The following is a 19,797-nucleotide window of genomic DNA, read 5'->3' on the forward strand; positions in this document are numbered from 1 at the left end:
CAAGGATACAAGTGCCAGATGCACCGGACGATGATGAGGAAGATGAGGCAGTTGGACCACACCTCACTGCAGCTGCAGCAGAAATAGCAGTAGGAACACCATCATTGACAATTTCTTCATGAGCACGTCACATTGTGACAATCCTTAGTAATCATGGGACAGTAGAAAATGACCACAGGCACAGCATGTGCAAATAAATGCATTCCAAGACACATTACCTGAGTACATGTCACTCATCTGTACAAGCACATCACTCAGACAAGTGTAAGTGCGACATGTAGTGCTGACAATTTCATAATTTGATGATAGATGGGGGTGTGTCACCTCTGTAGTATATAAACTCTATACTGCTGTTTTTGCAGGGAGAATGGCAAAGGTGGCCCCTTAATTAATACATATAGACCAAAAGGGATTCCTCCTGAAAAGACAAATTCAAGAAATAACACTATCTCTGATTAGGACTATAGATCTAGCAATTGAACGATCGATCCCCCTGGCAGTAATTATCATCGATGCTGCCAAGGCATTTGATTGTGTTAGTTGGGCTTTCCTCTGGGCATTTCTGGTATCAATGGGCTTTGGTACAGGCTATATTATGGCACTTAAAAAATTATATGAATGCCCCACAGCTAATATCCTTGTGAATGGCTCCCTGACAAAGAGTTTTAAGATCTTAAGAGGTACGAGGTAGGGTTGCCCATTGTCCCCCCTCCTCTTCGATATTTATATCGAAAGTCTGGCGCATCTTTTGAGGAAAGACGATCAGATAATCCCTATCCACTCACTCCTTTCTTGCAAGAAAATAGCACTATATGCGGATGACTTGATAATCCATACCTCTGATCCGTCCCGAACATTATCAAGGGTGGAGCAGTTAAGAAAAGAATTTGGGGAGGTTTCCGGATATTTAGTGAATATTGCTAAAACAGAGGTGATGAGCTGGAATCTAAAGGGTTGGGAAGGTAGAGTGTGTGATGATATAAAATATCTAGGGATTATCATAGTTAATCAAATTGATAAGATACCATTGCGGAATCTAAGCAGTGTGGCTACAGAGGTAGATCGGTCAATGTCCAGGTTGAAGAACCTTCCATTAACTATCGATGGGAGGGTTAAACTAGTAAAAATGTCCATCTTGCCAAAACTGACATATCTATTTAACTGTATTCCTCTAAAATTCCCCAAGGAAATATTTTGCAAAATACAAGGAAAAATATCCAGTTTTATCTGGGCTTCCCGCGGAATACTGCTCGCCTGGAAAAAGCTTAGGCGCCGTCTTCAGACAGGTGGATTGATCCTCTTAGACCTTAACCTTTACTGTATGGCATTTCAATTTAAAAACTTTTTAATGCTTATTGGGAATCCACCTGGGGAGTCCTATTAGGGGAAATGATTAATGAGTTTGGGACAACAGCCTTTCTATATCGTTTGGTGCTCAAAAGTTCTTTAAAAAAGTAAGGTTGAAAGTCCTAAAAGCAGCATAAATTCTTTGGTGTGCAGTGAGGAAGATGCTAGACATTGGATACTACTTGGAATTTGCACCAATCTGGGATTCCCCAGGGATCCCGGAATGCCTGAAAGATGGATTGACTTTTCCTTTGAAGCAAGCTGGGCTGTCCATGTGGGGTGACCTGGTATCAGCAGGCAAATTACTGCCCTGGAAAGGGCTGAGTGCCAAAACTGGTAACAGACTATCCAGATTTAAATATGTCCAGCTCATGTCATGGTTTTCAACAATCTCACAAGAGCCAGGTGCTTTGGGACTTTGAGACTACTATTCAGGATGTAAGGGCAAAAAGCAAAGAAGTCTCAAAGTGGTATGGGCAATTCCTGGAAGCAGAGGAAATAAAATTGGAGACTCCATATGCTATCTGGCAAGATGTATTTCAGGAAGAGAATTTACACTTGTTAAGGATGGACTCACTAAAATGTTTATATTCAACAGTTACACCTGCAAATTTCAAAAGAATTTTTTTTTGTTGCAATAAATAGGTTGTGTTGGACACCTCAAAAAGTCGCCAGGTTCGTGCTACACCCTGTTCCCAGATGTGACAGATGTAACCTGCCAAAAGCCAATGATGTACATATTTTTTTACATGCCCCGTAATAAAGGAATATTGGAAGGCTGTAGAAACTATCATAAGAGACATCTTAGGCGAACCCATAATCCTGACAGCGACCTTAGTACTGTCTACAAACTATGTTGGATAGTAAGCAAAGGGGTTTGATATTTTATCTGTTGGCTTTGGCTTTGGCTTGACGCGAGATATGTAAACATTGGACAGACCCTGTGCCTCCACATCCTACAGAATGGTTAAAAGTGGTTAAGTGGACTAGCTAAATGGATATTGAAAGCAATTTATGAAGGTCGAGGGACATTTGGCAAGACTTTATAAAGTGGAAAAGTTAGTATTGAGATACAAAACAGGGCTATGATGAAATAAAATAAATCTTTCCATAGTCCTATGATTACATAAGATCATGGTAGCTTGGGAGGTTAATACCCCCTGGAAGCGATAACAGTCTTTTAAGAAACTTGGGCGAGTAAACGCAAACAAACAAGGGTGCCAGAAAAACAGTCCAAGACTTGTAGAATGCCATAGTAATATGAGGACAAAAAAAAGTTAATTAATTTAAATTAATTAATTAGTATTTAATGACGGTAAGGATGGACTCACTAAAATGTTTATATTCCTGCACATAAACAATCAATGGCCTTTTGATCTTTCTATGGGTGCTGTACAATGCAGCACAAATAGTAACAGCAAAAGTGACCAGGTTTTCCCTGGTCTTTATTTTGGCGCTGCCCCATATTTAATCAATGAGTGCTATAGTGGAACGTCCACCGCAACTCCCATTAACCACCCCTTTCACAGTAAGTATAGCGTGAAAGGGGGCCTTATTCACAAGGCGGGGTTAATGTGGCTTACAGCTGCCTTGTGAGTAAGGCGAGGACCCTATCACCACTACAATGTCAGAAAAAGTGGTGCTGTGGTAGCGATAGGGGCTTGTAATTGTGCCCCTTAATTTCATGTGGCAGCTCAGTATGAGCCAGATGTATCAAGATAAACTTTTGCGATTCTCAAATAGGGATTTTTAAGGAATCGCTATTTGAGAATTGCAAAATGGTACGTATGTAGAAATTCGCTATTTTTTAGCGATTTCTTAAAATTCCTTAATAGCGATTAGCAAATTGCTAATCGCAATTAAGGAATAATTTCCTATTTATTTCTATGGGCCAGGAGGCCCATAGGCAAGAATGTGAAATTATTCTCAATTTGCGATTCGTAATTTGCTAATCGCAAATTGAGAATAATTTCAAGGGTGCAAGGGTGTTGCACCCCTGAAATAAGCATGAGTGTACATGTGGTGCACATACATGCCCTAAAGGCATGTATGTGCATCCCATGGCACTTTGAAAAATGCAAAAATGGGCATTTTTCAAGAAATTTGCAAATTACCACCAACTTGAAGTTGGTGGTAATTTGCGATTCCTTGGGGACAATTAGCAATTTATTTTTGCATCATACATTGCATTTAAGGAATCGCAAATTTTGTGATTCCTTACATGCAATCGCAAAATAAGGAATCGCAAATTTGCGATTCCTTATTTTGCACTGAAATTTGCTACATACATACCATTTTGCTCAAATGAGTTCGCAAATGCTGAAATTCTGCGAATTTCGAAGTTTGCGAACCCATTTGAGCTTCATACATCTGGCCCTAAATCGAAGGCCATGTATCCTTAGAGCGCTAGTAACCTCAACGATCTACACACATAATTTTTTTGTCTTAACGTTGTTCAGATTTGATTGCACAGTTTATGGTAGAAAAGTGATTCATTGAAACATCTTTTGTGAATTTCGAGGCAGCATGTTTTTATTATTTCCCTATACTCAATGAGCTTCAAACCTGCTGGAAAAGCATTGCTGTCATGAGGCGCATATAAAGTCGCAAAAACGACGATACTTAAACAAAGTGGATGAAAATGTTACATCTCTATCTACTTTAAAGACTACTTTCCCCTTTTAGAGCTTTCCTTCTCCCCTTCCCAACAACTTGCTGCCAGAGAAGGCCGAGGTGTGGTGGGCTGCAGGAATCACTAATGTCGTGGTAGCAGGGCATTTAAACCCCTTCCTCACGAAAAGTGAGATTTTTTTGCTACTGGCTGTCTCTCCGTCGTCAGGCTCACACCGCCCGTTGAGCTGTGCTGAATTAATGCATAAGGATGAGAATAAAAGGTTTGGTAAAGAGAGGAAAACACATTCCACAGTGTCACCCACTGTGCCGTCGTCCGCAAATTAGTTCCTCTACTAGTGCCATTATTGGAAGTGCGTAGAAATGGCCTTCTCCCTGTACAAACAACAACTTAATTAAAAAAAAAATGTTGCAGGCACCTTTGTAGGAAATACATTGTTTTAATGAGCCATACAAAATGTGGCAGGGCCGGCCATGCATCCGTCCTATAGTCTTGGTGTCCGCGGGCACCATTCACGCCAGCAGAACAAGTGCAAGACTTTGCGGAAATAGTTCCTGAACTCTGCGTTGAAGATGGTGTAGATGATGGGGTTCACAGCGCTGTTGACGTAGCCCAGCCACGTGACGATGCTGATAACTGCATCAGGGATGGAGCACGACTGGCAAAGGGCCCTGGTGATGTGCACCACGAAGAATGGCGTCCAGCAGACGAGGAAGGTGCCTGCAATAGATATAGAAGAGATTGTCAGACGCCTTCAGGAGAGGACATGCACATGCAAAAGTAAATTCTCAATACAACTTTAGAGGCTTGTGTTAGAATGGCAGTTATCAACTTTGACACATTGGGGAATGTTTACAAGAAAATGTCGAGAGTAGTGTTATGCTAAATTTGGCAGCGCCAGGCTCGACATTTTTGAAACACAGGGATACACCGTATTTACAAAAATACGGCACACCCCTCTGTTTTGCCTAGCGTGGGAGCTAGCGTGGGAACTAGTGTCAGCGCAGGCATCCTTGCCTCATGTTGCAAGGGTGCCTGCGCTGTAAGTGCGATTGTTTACGTGAAGGAAGGGACACCTTCCTGCACATAAAAAATCTTTACAGGCGATTTGCTCTTTCTATGTGTGCTTCTGCAGCACACATGGAAAGAGAAACAAGCATTAAAAATGCAATAGATCTCGCCTTTAATTAAGTTAAAGCCATTTGCTTTGCTACACAATACCATTAGCAAAGCAAATGGCTTTAACTTAATCAAAGGTGAGACCTATTGCATGTTCAATGCTTGTAATAAGTGATGCACTGTTTGGTATTTCATCCATCACACCCCACTGCACCTTCCCTTCACTGAAAAGCATGAGCACTATACAGTTCTCAAATTACCAAAAAAGGAAAACATTCTAAGTAATAAAGTAGTAATTTTTTCTATGAATATTTGTCAGTGACCCTGGTTCATTAAATCTCTGCTAAAAAACGTTTTTCTGCACAGCCATTTCTATTTCGTGGCTGGTGAAACTTTAGAAGAGATTAATTTCCGTATTAACTACCGTAGTTTATACAAACATGTACATGGAATTACAAGAACTGGAGCCAGCCTTTGAAGCTAAAGTCACGGAGTAGATGTACCTAAAAGAAGAGCAGAGATATTTTCACAGATATAATGCGCATAAGGGGTTTAATTAATCGTCCAAGAGCGGTCTCAGGTCTGACTGCTGCATGATGATCACGTAGGGCGCAGTTGCGGTGTTTGCGCGGTCCAGACACAGAAGGTCACAAGAATTTGACCTCTGAACTCCTGAAGCGCTCAGGATTGTTTGAGGAAGAGAACAAGCATTTGCAATGCAATAGGTCTTGCATTTGCGAGAGTTTGATCTATTGGCATTGTAAATGACAATGCCTTTTTTATGTTTTGGTTTTAAAAACATAAATATAAGGCATTGTCACTTACAATGCCAATAGCTTGAACTCCCAAAAATGGTGTAATAACAATACACCTTTTAAGGCCAGCTTAACCCCTTGCATGCTGATGACGGCCCCCAGCAGTCATGCACTACGGCGCTCGTGTGCTGATGATGGCTGGGGGCCGTCATAAACCCGCCCACTTGCGATTTTGCCGCACAGGCGCAGAATCGTGGCCGCATGCAAGGGGTTAAGATGTAATTTTCAATAAATAAGACAGGCTCGCTGCCTTTGTCTTAACTTTTCATGATTTACAGATCATACCTATGGCATCTGACATAAGGCACTATTGGCTTGTCACCACAACAAATTCAGAACCTTTTCAACATGGCAGACTGAAGCGTACATCTTCCGCCAAAGCCAATGCTGCAGGTAAGGTAATCAACAGGTAGTTTGAGTCAAAGACCTTCTCTTACTAGTGATTCTTTATGTTATTTTTCTGTACATTCTATAAAGTGGCCTGTTGGAAACAACTACAAGAAATTTCAAAAATGTCAAATTGACCCACACCAGGTGTGTGTAGCTCGTCGAGCACTATATGTATTTACTTTGCATTCTGATGCTTGAAGACCTGGCGTTATGTTGATAAAAAAGACAAGAACGAGAATACAAACTACAGAACCCAGAACTAGATGAAAGATTTACATTTGATGTGATACATGTTCAGGTTGGAGCAGGTTTGTAAAGCAAGCCTGAAAAGGTCTGCCACTGACTCATCTTCAATTTAACTGCATGTGGGTCATTTCGTCAACAAAAAACGCTGAGCAGATAAGGAATTATATCACCCAAAACACCTTTATAGAACAGCGCAGTGCACCTACGTTTTTACCCTCCAGTTGTGCGCAATACTTGCAATTGTAGTCTTGCTGAGGCGTTCATAAAATCAGGACTACAACTTCCAGAATGCAAATCATAAAAGTGGACTGAATGAGCTATTCATAAATGGGCTTGGGCAGCTTGGGACTCTGAAACAATCTATGACACATTCATGACGTTTGCATAAAATACCCTCAAACACCTGTCCTAAGAATAATTGGCATTCAGTAGTATTCTGAGGTAACTGGGGGAACTGTGAGTGGCCATGATTAAGTTGTCTTTTATCCTTGAGGCCCTGAAATGGAACTCAAATCCATCAGACGTTGGAGGGCTCAGATCCCTCCTTCAAGTTTAGGTGTCTAAATGCCTTTTCCCTGAGAGCTACTGAATTAGCTATATATTGCTGCCACCACTGTGCTAAAAGCACACACAGACGAAGACTCGCAAACTCATACATGTCAGTCTTATTAGGAATACTTCTACTGAGTAGGCTGTGTTAAGCACATACAGCCAGAGTCTATTAGAAATGAAAATTAAGCAGCTTGCAGCTGGACTTAACGAATGTTATAATCTGCCATTCATATGGCCTTGCAGGACCAAGTGGTTTTGGCACCTATGGCCCCTTCCCCTATGCTTCTTCAGTGTCTCTGAGTGTAAGATATTGTCTCTGAGCCATGATGTCAGTCTGAGTATAATGTCAAACTGTTCCATTTGGCGCTGGTTCTATCTGACGCAGTGGGGAAAAATATTAAGTCAAGAGCTGAGCTGAATTAACATCTATGCTGTTGGTGGGATGTGTGTGGAACTACTTCTCTTTACTTGCACTTTTTTTGTTCAGTGAACTTGTAAATAAACCTCTAAGCTTCTACATGCAAGTCTTTAGAGCCTACTTAAGAAGTGCAGTAGGCGTTTAACTACATCAGATCTATTTTCAGACAGCAAATACTCCTTGCCTCCAGGAGACTCACCTGACCTGAGTTAAGGGAAGGAAATTACATAATAGATGTAGGGGGCAATTAATTTTTACAGCATACTTGTCGACTGGCAGAGGGGCACTTATATAGGTGCAGTCAAGCATCCCATTTGTAGCTTGCCAGGCCATAACAGCCCCAGAGGGTAAATCTGTGGTGGAAACTACCCTTCCTGAGGGTGACGCGCTAGCAATAGTATGCACTAATGCACCAGACCCCTAATAGGTGGAGTTTCTGGGCACATTAGAAACAATCACCTCCCTTGGGGAAGGGGTCTTCAATTGTCTTTCATATATGGAAATGGGTAGGTCTTGCCAGGCACTGCCAGGAAAGAAGGTAGGTACAGTGTTGAAGGGTTTATCGCATTTGTTTGTGAAGTGGAATCTAAACAACACATGGCGGGTATAAATAAGTCTTTGATTTTAGTCTACTCTCCAATACAGGGGTTGCACTCCAAACTGACATATTTTTGCACTTTGCCCATATACAGGGACCGACAGGTTGGGGGGCGCATATGCGTTAGGGGTGTCCCCTGTCTCCGCTCCGATCCTTCTTGCCCATGGAGCAACTAGCAGAAAATATCTGCCGTAAACAGGTCCATAGGCCCATTTAACAGGTGGCACAATAGATTGAACTCCTAGACTCTGTTCATTGGGCCTAATGCTTAGGTCTAAAAAGAAAAGATTGGTTTTGGCTAATGTGGAAGTCTTGAAATGCTCTGCTGTTAGCTCTGTAGAAGTAGGAATGAGCCGAATAGGCAGAGGCTAAAAGAATGGGCATTAACGTACAAAATAAGATGAGAAATTGGGCTGTATGTGTGGCAGTGTGGGACACGGTAATCCTAAAATTAGTAGAAAAAAACAAGAAGAAACCTTTTTGTCAAAAAGAGAATTAGGAGGTGTCAGATCTGGTGGATTAATATACTGTACAATTATGTAATCTTACCAGACTAATTTGTGTATATTATATATGTCAGATAGCAGGCATAAGCAGTTTGTAAACCCCGCTGATTCTTACAAAACTGAAACTGCATTCTAGTGTAAATTTTCCTAAACGAAATATATGGGACATTTTTTCCTGTATCACACAAATGTATAAAATGCATTACCCGCAATATTCAAATGAAATAATCATGGTAGACACAAAGCAGCCCAATAAATTTCATTATGTTGTTTGGTGACATGGCACGATGCAATTATTGTGAAAACTGTATTATATTACTAACATATCAAGTTGTATGCTCAAATATTATTAAGTACTTTTTTTTTAATGACTGAAACTTCCTGCTCTTCCAGGGGATAACAACACACATATTTAGCAAAAACAGGATGCAGACATCTCGCCGTTCTTGGGCTTGCTACACTTTGGATACATTTATATGATGTTATGCTACCGGCACAGGGGAAAGGATACTAGTACTTGTGCAGAATGTTCTAGATCTGCTAAAGTACAGACATGGCATACAGGCTGCTGGCCGGTGCGTGTAGTGAATTAATTAGCTGCTGCCTTAATGCTTGTAAATTCGACAAGTGTAAAGACCTTCGCCCTTGTCTACAGATATCCCATGGATGCGGGGATGTGACATAGAGCGTGTTTGGAGGAGGGAGGTTATAGTTTACATAGGGGGAGGGGGAGGCACGCACTCCAAGGGTGTTTCACACCTGTGAGGACTCAGTACTGGCAGTGGGTCAGTTACATCACAGGAAAGGAGAATTTCCGGGCATTCACTACACATTCGTAAGTGGAGTCCTGTCATTTCTGGTTACGTCACCAAAGATGGCACGCACCAATTCAATGCAAAACATGCAGTGCAATTCTAAGAGCTTCTGTTTCGGATCTGACATGCAAAATTTCAAGAACAACAAAGTTTAGGTAGCAAATCAACAGGTATTTTTGAACTGTTTCTAAAATTGAGAAATAATTAACAATTTGCGTTGTTAGAGTCCTTTCCTTCAAATCGCTCAAAATTTATTTATTCTCGGACATTGGTTATCCTTGGACAGGACAGTCCCAAACGATGGATGGCACATATATGCAAATCATTTCGTAATGCACGCTATCTAACAAGCACACACATTCAAACAACGGACATACTCCCCTTCCCAGACCCTAACGAAAGGACAACCAGACAGAAAACCCACGTGTCCACAAGTTGGAACAAGAGATGGGCACGCGCAAGAGACGGACTGGAAATTAACCCTACGCACATGAACGTCTCCTGTTCACGCGCTCGTCCACATTTCCAGTCCGTCTCTTGCGCGTGCCCATCTCTTGTCTCGCGTAAGAATATGGCTTGATGCATTGTATTGATCTCAGTACAACAGATAGGCGGCAAGAAGTGGTGACAGAGCCAGTAAATACAGACGTCACTTAAAGGTCATACTCATATGGCCACCTGAATAAAAAGATTTAAAAAATAAACGCATTCGCCAGAGCTCACAAACTCCCAGCCTCCGACTGAAACAGCAAATGTTTTGAAGACGGGACATTAACCAACTGAGCACCGTCACTGGAAGTTGTATGTGTCCATCTCGGCAGCTCATATTAAATTCCAGAGCTAAGTGATCGGAATCAGAAGTTGTGATCATCACAGTTGCAGGCGCATGAGCCAGACGTGCTAGATCGATGCAACCGAGACGTGTGGCATGTAAGTGACAAGCTTCCGGAGTCAGCATAATAACCTTAAAACCTCTGTGATACGTATTTAGTATCCAGCTGTGGCCAATCTGAAGGCACGCATATCTCAGCAGCACTCTCATTAGCCTCCTGAGCTACTCTCTGACGGAGGCTGTCCCTTTAAGTGGCTCAGCAGCTGTAGCTCCGGGGAACGCGCGCGGCTCGGCTGATGCCACACTGCGTGCGCTGCACAGCTCAAGGGTCGCCTGCCGACTGACGTGCAGCTTGGGCGGGGCAAGTGTGCGGCTCAGGTGGGCAGGCGCGCGCGGCTCAAGGACGCGCAGTACCTGGGCTCGCCCACCCAAGTGGGCCGCCGGCCAGGCCCAAACAAAGAGGGAGGCAGGCGGGAGCGAGAAGTCTGGGCGGGCGCAAGCGATTACTGCACGCCCTGGGGGAGCATGGAAGGCCCTGGGACTCCCTGGAGGTCACACCCAGCCGGCGCACGCCAAGGCACATTTTTAAATGTTGTTGGTGTTGTGCGAGCACACTCTGCGTGCGCTACACAGGGAGTTGCCTCTCATGGGAGACAAGAGATGGGCACGCGTAAGAGACAGACTGGAAATGAGCCCTACGCATGTGAACATCTCCTGTTCACGTGGCGTCCACATTTCCAGTCCGTCTCTTGCACGTGCCCATCTCTTGTCTCGCATGAGAGGCAACTCCATAACAATAGTTCTCGCTGGCGACAGCGCTTAGCGCTGCGTCGCCAGGCGAGACTTAAAAACCAGAGTTGTCTCAAGGTATTGAAAACAACTTGAATGTTATTAACAATGCTTATAAATGGCCTAGCGAGGTATAAAGTGTTACAAAAAGGGGTGGTGATGGACGGAGCATCTGAGTCAATCAAACACTCACACCCAGTCAAAAGATCTGGGTTTATTAAATCACTGTTCTTTAGCCCACTCTGCCACCCCAGTTCAGACATGGCTATATGCAAATCAGTCTGACCCTGTGCCTCATGGGAACAGTCCAGCCCGAACTGCCAAGCCATGTCTTCCCTGGACCGGAAACAAGCTTCTGAGGACCGGTTTCTGGCATTCCAGCCGTCTTCAGCCTGGCTTGCTTGAATCCAGTGGCAAAGTGAGCAAGGGACTCACGTCTGAGCATACCCTGCCACACTTATGGCGGCCAAAAGTGGTACAAAAGGGGGGTGGTGATGGACGGAGCATCTGAATCAATCAAACACTCACACCCAGTCAAAAGATCTGGGTTTAATCCCTCACCGTTCTTTAGCCCACTCTGCCACCCCAGTTCAGACATGGCTATATGCAAATCAGTCTGACCCTGTGCCTCATGGGAACAGTCCAGCCCGAACTGCCAAGCAATGTCTTCCCTGGACCGGAAACAAGCTTCCGAGGACCGGTTTCTGACATTCCAGCCGTCTTCAGCCCGGCTTGCTTGAATCCAGTGGCAAAGTGAGCAAGGGACTCACGTCTGAGCATACCCTGCCACACTTATGGCGGCCAAAAGTGGTACAAAAAGGGGTGGTGATGGACGGAGCATCTGAATCAATCAAACACTCACACCCAGTCAAAAGATCTGGGTTTAATACATCACCGTTCTTTAGCCCACTCTGCCACCCCAGTTCAGACATGGCTATATGCAAATCAGTCTGACCCTGTGCCTCATGGGAACAGTCCAGCCCGAACTGCCAAGCCATGTCTTCCCTGGACCGGAAACAAGCTTCCGAGGACCGGTTTCTGGCATTCCAGCCGTCTTCAGCCTGGCTTGCTTGAATCCAGTGGCAAAGTGAGCAAGGGACTCACGTCTGAGCATACCCTGCCACACTTATGGCGGCCAAAAGTGGTACAAAAGGGGGGTGGTGATGGACGGAGCATCTGAATCAATCAAACACTCACACCCAGTCAAAAGATCTGGGTTTAATCCATCACCGTTCTTTAGCCCACTCTGCCACCCCAGTTCAGACATTGCTATATGCAAATCAGTCTGAACCTGTGCCTCATGGGAACAGTCCAGCCCGAACTGCCAAGCCATGTCTTCTCTGGACCGGAAACAATCACCTCCCTTGGGGAAGGGGCCTTCAATTGTCTTTCATATATGGAAATGGATAGGTCTTGCCAGGCACTGCCAGGGAAGAAGGGACTTACAGTGTTGAAGGGTTTATCGCATTTGTTTGTGAAGTGGAATCTAAACAACACATGGCGGGTATAAATAAGTCTTTGATTTTTGTCTACTTTCCAATACAGGGGTTGCACTCCAGACTGACATATTTTTTGCACTCTTCCCATATACAGGGACAGGTTGGGGGGCGCATATGCGTTAGGGGTGTCCCCTGTCTCCGCTCTTATCCATCTTGCCCATGGAGCAACTAGCAGAAAATATCTGCCGTAAACAGGTCCATAGGCCCATTTAACAGGTGGCACAATAGATTGAACTCCTAGACTCTGTTCATTGGGCCTAATGCTTAGGTCTAAAAAGAAAAGATTTGTTTTGGCTAATGTGGAAGTCTTGAAATGCTCTGCTGTTAGCTCAGTAGAAGTAGGAATGAGCTGAATAGGCAGAGGCTAAAAGAATGGGCATTACCGTACAAAATAAGATGAGAAATTGGGCTGTATTTGTGGCAGTGTGGGACATGGTACTCCTAAAATTAGTAGAAAAAAACAAGAAGAAACCTTTTTGTCAAAAAGAGAATTACGAGGTGTCAGATCTGGTGGATTAATATACTGTACAATTATGTAATCCTACCAGAGTAATTTGTGTATATTATATATGTCAGATAGCAGGCATAAGCAGTTTGTAAACCCCGCTGATTCTTACAAAACTGAAACTGCATTCTAGTGTAAATTTTCCTAAACAAAATATATGGGACATTTTTTCCTGTAACACACAAATGTATAAAATGCATTACCCGCAATATTCAAATGAAATAATCATGGTAGACACAAAGCAGCCCAATAAATTTCAATATGTTGTTTGGTGACATGGCACGATGCAATTATTGTGAAAACTGTATTATATTACTAACATATCAAGTTGTATGCTCAAATAATATTGAGTACTTTTTTTTTAATGACTGAAACTTCCTGCTCTTCCAGGGGATAACAACACACATATTTAGCAAAAACAGGATGCAGACATCTCGCCGTTCTTGGGCTTGCTACACTTTGGATACATTTATATGATGTTATGCTACCGGCACAGGGGAAAGGATACTAGTACTTGTGCAGAATGTTCTAGATCTGCTAAAGTACAGACATGGCATACAGGCTGCTGGCCGGTGCGTGTAGTGAATTAATTAACTGCTGCCTTAATGCTTGTAAATTCGACAAGTGTAAAGACCTTTGCCCTTGTCTACAGATATCCCATGGATGCGGGGATGTGACATAGAGCGTGTTTGGAGGAGGGAGGTTATAGTTTACATAGGGCAGGGAGGGGGAGGCACGCAATCCAAGGGTGTTTCACACCTGTGAGGACTCAGTACTGGCAGTGGGTCAGTTACATCACAGGAAAGGAGAATTTCCGGGCATTCACTACACATTCGTAAGTGGAGTCCTGTCATTTCTGGTTACGTCACCAAAGATGGCACGCACCAATTCAATGCAAAACATGCAGTGCAATTCTAAGAGCTTCTGTTTCGGATCTGACACGCAAAATTTCAAGAACAACAAAGTTTAGGTAGCAAATCAACAGGTATTTTTGAACTGTTTCTAAAATTGAGAAATAATTAACAATTTGCGTTGTTACAGTCCTTTCCTTCAAATCGCTCAAAATGTATTTATTCTCGGACATTGGTTATCCTTGGACAGGACAGTCCCAAACGATGGATGGCACCTATATGCAAATCATTTCGTAATGCACGCTATCTAACAAGCACACACATTCAAACAACGGACATACTCCCCTTCCCAGACCCTAACGAAAGGGCAACCAGACAGAAAACCCACGTGTCCACAAGTTGGAACAAGAGATGGGCACGCGCAAGAGACGGACTGGAAATTAACCCTACGCACATGAACGTCTCCTGTTCACGCGCTCGTCCACATTTCCAGTCCGTCTCTTGCGCGTGCCCATCTCTTGTCTCGCGTAAGAATATGGCTTGATGCATTGTATTGATCTCAGTACAACAGATAGGCGGCAAGAAGTGGTGACAGAGCCAGTAAATACAGACGTCACTTAAAGGTCATACTCATATGGCCACCTGAATAAAAAGATTTTAAAAATAAACGCATTCGCCAGAGCTCACAAACTCCCAGCCTCCGACTGAAACAGCAAATGTTTTGAAGACAGGACATTAACCAACTGAGCACCGTCACTGGAAGTTGTATGTGTCCATCTCGGCAGCTCATATTAAATTCCAGAGCTAAGTGATCGGAATCAGAAGTTGTGATCATCACAGTTGCAGGCGCATGAGCCAGACGTGCTAGATCGATGCAACCGAGACGTGTGGCATGTAAGTGACAAGCTTCCGGAGTCAGCATAATAACCTTAAAACCTCTGTGATACGTATTTAGTATCCAGCTGTGGCCAATCTGAAGGCACGCATATCTCAGCAGCACTCACATTAGCCTCCTGAGCTACTCTCTGACGGAGGCTGTCCCTTTAAGTGGCTCAGCAGCTGTAGCTCCGGGGAACGCGCGCGGCTCGGCTGATGCCACACTGTGTGCGCTGCACAGCTCAAGGGTCGCCTGCCGACTGACGTGCAGCTTGGGCGGGGCAAGTGTGCGGCTCAGGAGGGCAGGCGCGCGCGGCTCAAGGACGCGCAGTACCTGGGCTCGCCCACCCAAGTGGGCTGCCGGCCAGGCCCAAACAAAGAGGGAGGCAGGCGGGAGCGGGAAGTCGGGGCGGGCGCAAGCGATTACTGCACGCCCTGGGGGAGCATGGAAGGCCCTGGGACTCCCTGGAGGTCACACCCAGCCGGCGCACGCCAAGGCACATTTTTAAATGCTGTTGGTGTTGTGCGAGCACACTCTGCGTGCGCTACACAGGGAGTTGCCTCTCATGGGAGACAAGAGATGGGCACGCGCAAGAGACGGACTGGAAATGAGCCCTACGCATGTGAACATCTCCTGTTCACGTGGCGTCCACATTTCCAGTCCGTCTCTTGCACGTGCCCATCTCTTGTCTCGCATGAGAGGCAACTCCATAACAATAGTTCTCGCTGGCGACAGCGCTTAGCGCTGCATCGCCAGGCGAGACTTAAAAACCAGAGTTGTCTCAAGGTATTGAAAACAACTTGAATGTTATTATTAACAATGCTTAGAAATGGCCTAGCGAGGTATAAAGTGGTACAAAAAGGGGTGTGATGGACGGACCATCTGAATCAATCAAACACTCACACCCAGTCAAAAGATCTGGGTTTAATACATCACCGTTCTTTAGCCCACTCTGCCACCCCAGTTCAGACATGGCTATATGCAAATCAGTCTGACCCTGTGCCTCATGGGAACAGTCCAGCCCGAACTGCCAAGCCATGTCTTCCCTGGACCGGAAACAAGCTTCTGAGGACCGGTTTCTGGCATTCCAGCCGTCTTCAGCCTGGCTTGCTTGAATCCAGTGGCAAAGTGAGCAAGGGACTCATGTCTGAGCATACCCTGCCACACTTATGGCGGCCAAAAGTGGTACAAAAGGGGGGTGGTGATGGACGGAGCATCTGAATCAATCAAACACTCACACCCAGTCAAAAGATCTGGGTTTAATCCCTCACCATTCTTTAGCCCACTCTGCCACCCCAGTTCAGACATGGCTATATGCAAATCAGTCTGACCCTGTGCCTCATGGGAACAGTCCAGCCCGAACTGCCAAGCAATGTCTTCCCTGGACCGGAAACAAGCTTCCGAGGACCGGTTTCTGACATTCCAGCCGTCTTCAGCCCGGCTTGCTTGAATCCAGTGGCAAAGTGAGCAAGGGACTCACGTCTGAGCATACCCTGCCACACTTATGGCGGCCAAAAGTGGTACAAAAAGGGGTGGTGATGGACGGAGCATCTGAATCAATCAAACACTCACACCCAGTCAAAAGATCTGGGTTTAATACATCACCGTTCTTTAGCCCACTCTGCCACCCCAGTTCAGACATGGCTATATGCAAATCAGTCTGACCCTGTGCCTCATGGGAACAGTCCAGCCCGAACTGCCAAGCCATGTCTTCCCTGGACCGGAAACAAGCTTCCGAGGACCGGTTTCTGGCATTCCAGCCGTCTTCAGCCCGGCTTGCTTGAATCCAGTGGCAAAGTGAGCAAGTGACTCACGTCTGAGCATACCCTGCCACACTTATGGCGGCCAAAAGTGGTACAAAAGGGGGGTGGTGATGGACGGAGCATCTGAATCAATCAAACACTCACACCCAGTCAAAAGATCTGGGTTTAATCCCTCACCGTTCTTTAGCCCACTCTGCCACCCCAGTTCAGACATGGCTATATGCAAATCAGTCTGACCCTGTGCCTCATGGGAACAGTCCAGCCCGAACTGCCAAGCAATGTCTTCCCTGGACCGGAAACAAGCTTCCGAGGACCGGTTTCTGACATTCCAGCCGTCTTCAGCCCGGCTTGCTTGAATCCAGTGGCAAAGTGAGCAAGGGACTCACGTCTGAGCATACCCTGCCACACTTATGGCGGCCAAAAGTGGTACAAAAAGGGGTGGTGATGGACGGAGCATCTGAATCAATCAAACACTCACACCCAGTCAAAAGATCTGGGTTTAATACATCACCGTTCTTTAGCCCACTCTGCCACCCCAGTTCAGACATGGCTATATGCAAATCAGTCTGACCCTGTGCCTCATGGGAACAGTCCAGCCCGAACTGCCAAGCCATGTCTTCCCTGGACCGGAAACAAGCTTCCGAGGACCGGTTTCTGGCATTCCAGCCGTCTTCAGCCTGGCTTGCTTGAATCCAGTGGCAAAGTGAGCAAGGGACTCACGTCTGAGCATACCCTGCCACACTTATGGCGGCCAAAAGTGGTACAAAAGGGGGGTGGTGATGGACGGAGCATCTGAATCAATCAAACACTCACACCCAGTCAAAAGATCTGGGTTTAATCCATCACCGTTCTTTAGCCCACTCTGCCACCCCAGTTCAGACATTGCTATATGCAAATCAGTCTGAACCTGTGCCTCATGGGAACAGTCCAGCCCGAACTGCCAAGCCATGTCTTCTCTGGACCGGAAACAATCACCTCCCTTGGGGAAGGGGCCTTCAATTGTCTTTCATATATGGAAATGGATAGGTCTTGCCAGGCACTGCCAGGGAAGAAGGGACTTACAGTGTTGAAGGGTTTATCGCATTTGTTTGTGAAGTGGAATCTAAACAACACATGGCGGGTATAAATAAGTCTTTGATTTTTGTCTACTTTCCAATACAGGGGTTGCACTCCAGACTGACATATTTTTTGCACTCTTCCCATATACAGGGACAGGTTGGGGGGCGCATATGCGTTAGGGGTGTCCCCTGTCTCCGCTCTTATCCATCTTGCCCATGGAGCAACTAGCAGAAAATATCTGCCGTAAACAGGTCCATAGGCCCATTTAACAGGTGGCACAATAGATTGAACTCCTAGACTCTGTTCATTGGGCCTAATGCTTAGGTCTAAAAAGAAAAGATTTGTTTTGGCTAATGTGGAAGTCTTGAAATGCTCTGCTGTTAGCTCAGTAGAAGTAGGAATGAGCTGAATAGGCAGAGGCTAAAAGAATGGGCATTACCGTACAAAATAAGATGAGAAATTGGGCTGTATTTGTGGCAGTGTGGGACATGGTACTCCTAAAATTAGTAGAAAAAAACAAGAAGAAACCTTTTTGTCAAAAAGAGAATTACGAGGTGTCAGATCTGGTGGATTAATATACTGTACAATTATGTAATCCTACCAGAGTAATTTGTGTATATTATATATGTCAGATAGCAGGCATAAGCAGTTTGTAAACCCCGCTGATTCTTACAAAACTGAAACTGCATTCTAGTGTAAATTTTCCTAAACAAAATATATGGGACATTTTTTCCTGTAACACACAAATGTATAAAATGCATTACCCGCAATATTCAAATGAAATAATCATGGTAGACACAAAGCAGCCCAATAAATTTCAATATGTTGTTTGGTGACATGGCACGATGCAATTATTGTGAAAACTGTATTATATTACTAACATATCAAGTTGTATGCTCAAATAATATTGAGTACTTTTTTTTTAATGACTGAAACTTCCTGCTCTTCCAGGGGATAACAACACACATATTTAGCAAAAACAGGATGCAGACATCTCGCCGTTCTTGGGCTTGCTACACTTTGGATACATTTATATGATGTTATGCTACCGGCACAGGGGAAAGGATACTAGTACTTGTGCAGAATGTTCTAGATCTGCTAAAGTACAGACATGGCATACAGGCTGCTGGCCGGTGCGTGTAGTGAATTAATTAACTGCTGCCTTAATGCTTGTAAATTCGACAAGTGTAAAGACCTTTGCCCTTGTCTACAGATATCCCATGGATGCGGGGATGTGACATAGAGCGTGTTTGGAGGAGGGAGGTTATAGTTTACATAGGGCAGGGAGGGGGAGGCACGCAATCCAAGGGTGTTTCACACCTGTGAGGACTCAGTACTGGCAGTGGGTCAGTTACATCACAGGAAAGGAGAATTTCCGGGCATTCACTACACATTCGTAAGTGGAGTCCTGTCATTTCTGGTTACGTCACCAAAGATGGCACGCACCAATTCAATGCAAAACATGCAGTGCAATTCTAAGAGCTTCTGTTTCGGATCTGACACGCAAAATTTCAAGAACAACAAAGTTTAGGTAGCAAATCAACAGGTATTTTTGAACTGTTTCTAAAATTGAGAAATAATTAACAATTTGCGTTGTTACAGTCCTTTCCTTCAAATCGCTCAAAATGTATTTATTCTCGGACATTGGTTATCCTTGGACAGGACAGTCCCAAACGATGGATGGCACCTATATGCAAATCATTTCGTAATGCACGCTATCTAACAAGCACACACATTCAAACAACGGACATACTCCCCTTCCCAGACCCTAACGAAAGGGCAACCAGACAGAAAACCCACGTGTCCACAAGTTGGAACAAGAGATGGGCACGCGCAAGAGACGGACTGGAAATTAACCCTACGCACATGAACGTCTCCTGTTCACGCGCTCGTCCACATTTCCAGTCCGTCTCTTGCGCGTGCCCATCTCTTGTCTCGCGTAAGAATATGGCTTGATGCATTGTATTGATCTCAGTACAACAGATAGGCGGCAAGAAGTGGTGACAGAGCCAGTAAATACAGACGTCACTTAAAGGTCATACTCATATGGCCACCTGAATAAAAAGATTTTAAAAATAAACGCATTCGCCAGAGCTCACAAACTCCCAGCCTCCGACTGAAACAGCAAATGTTTTGAAGACAGGACATTAACCAACTGAGCACCGTCACTGGAAGTTGTATGTG

At 44.7% G+C, this 19,797-nt stretch overlaps 1 protein-coding gene across 1 annotated transcript in view; it reads right to left on the minus strand.

Moving 5' to 3' along the window:
- Positions 1-4,449: 4,449 nt before the first annotated feature.
- DRD4 (dopamine receptor D4) overlaps positions 4,450-19,797 on the minus strand; it is a 286,588-nt gene continuing 271,240 nt past the window's right edge. The window contains exon 4 of the mRNA XM_086957773.1: positions 4,450-4,699. Within this exon, the coding sequence (XP_086813899.1) occupies positions 4,464-4,699 (236 nt within the window). The 3' untranslated portion in view covers positions 4,450-4,463. The remainder of the gene's footprint in view (positions 4,700-19,797) is intronic.

The sequence above is a fragment of the Lissotriton vulgaris genome, chromosome 2_1, assembly GCF_964263255.1.
Source record: "Lissotriton vulgaris chromosome 2_1, aLisVul1.2, whole genome shotgun sequence".
Lineage (NCBI taxonomy): Eukaryota > Metazoa > Chordata > Amphibia > Caudata > Salamandridae > Lissotriton > Lissotriton vulgaris.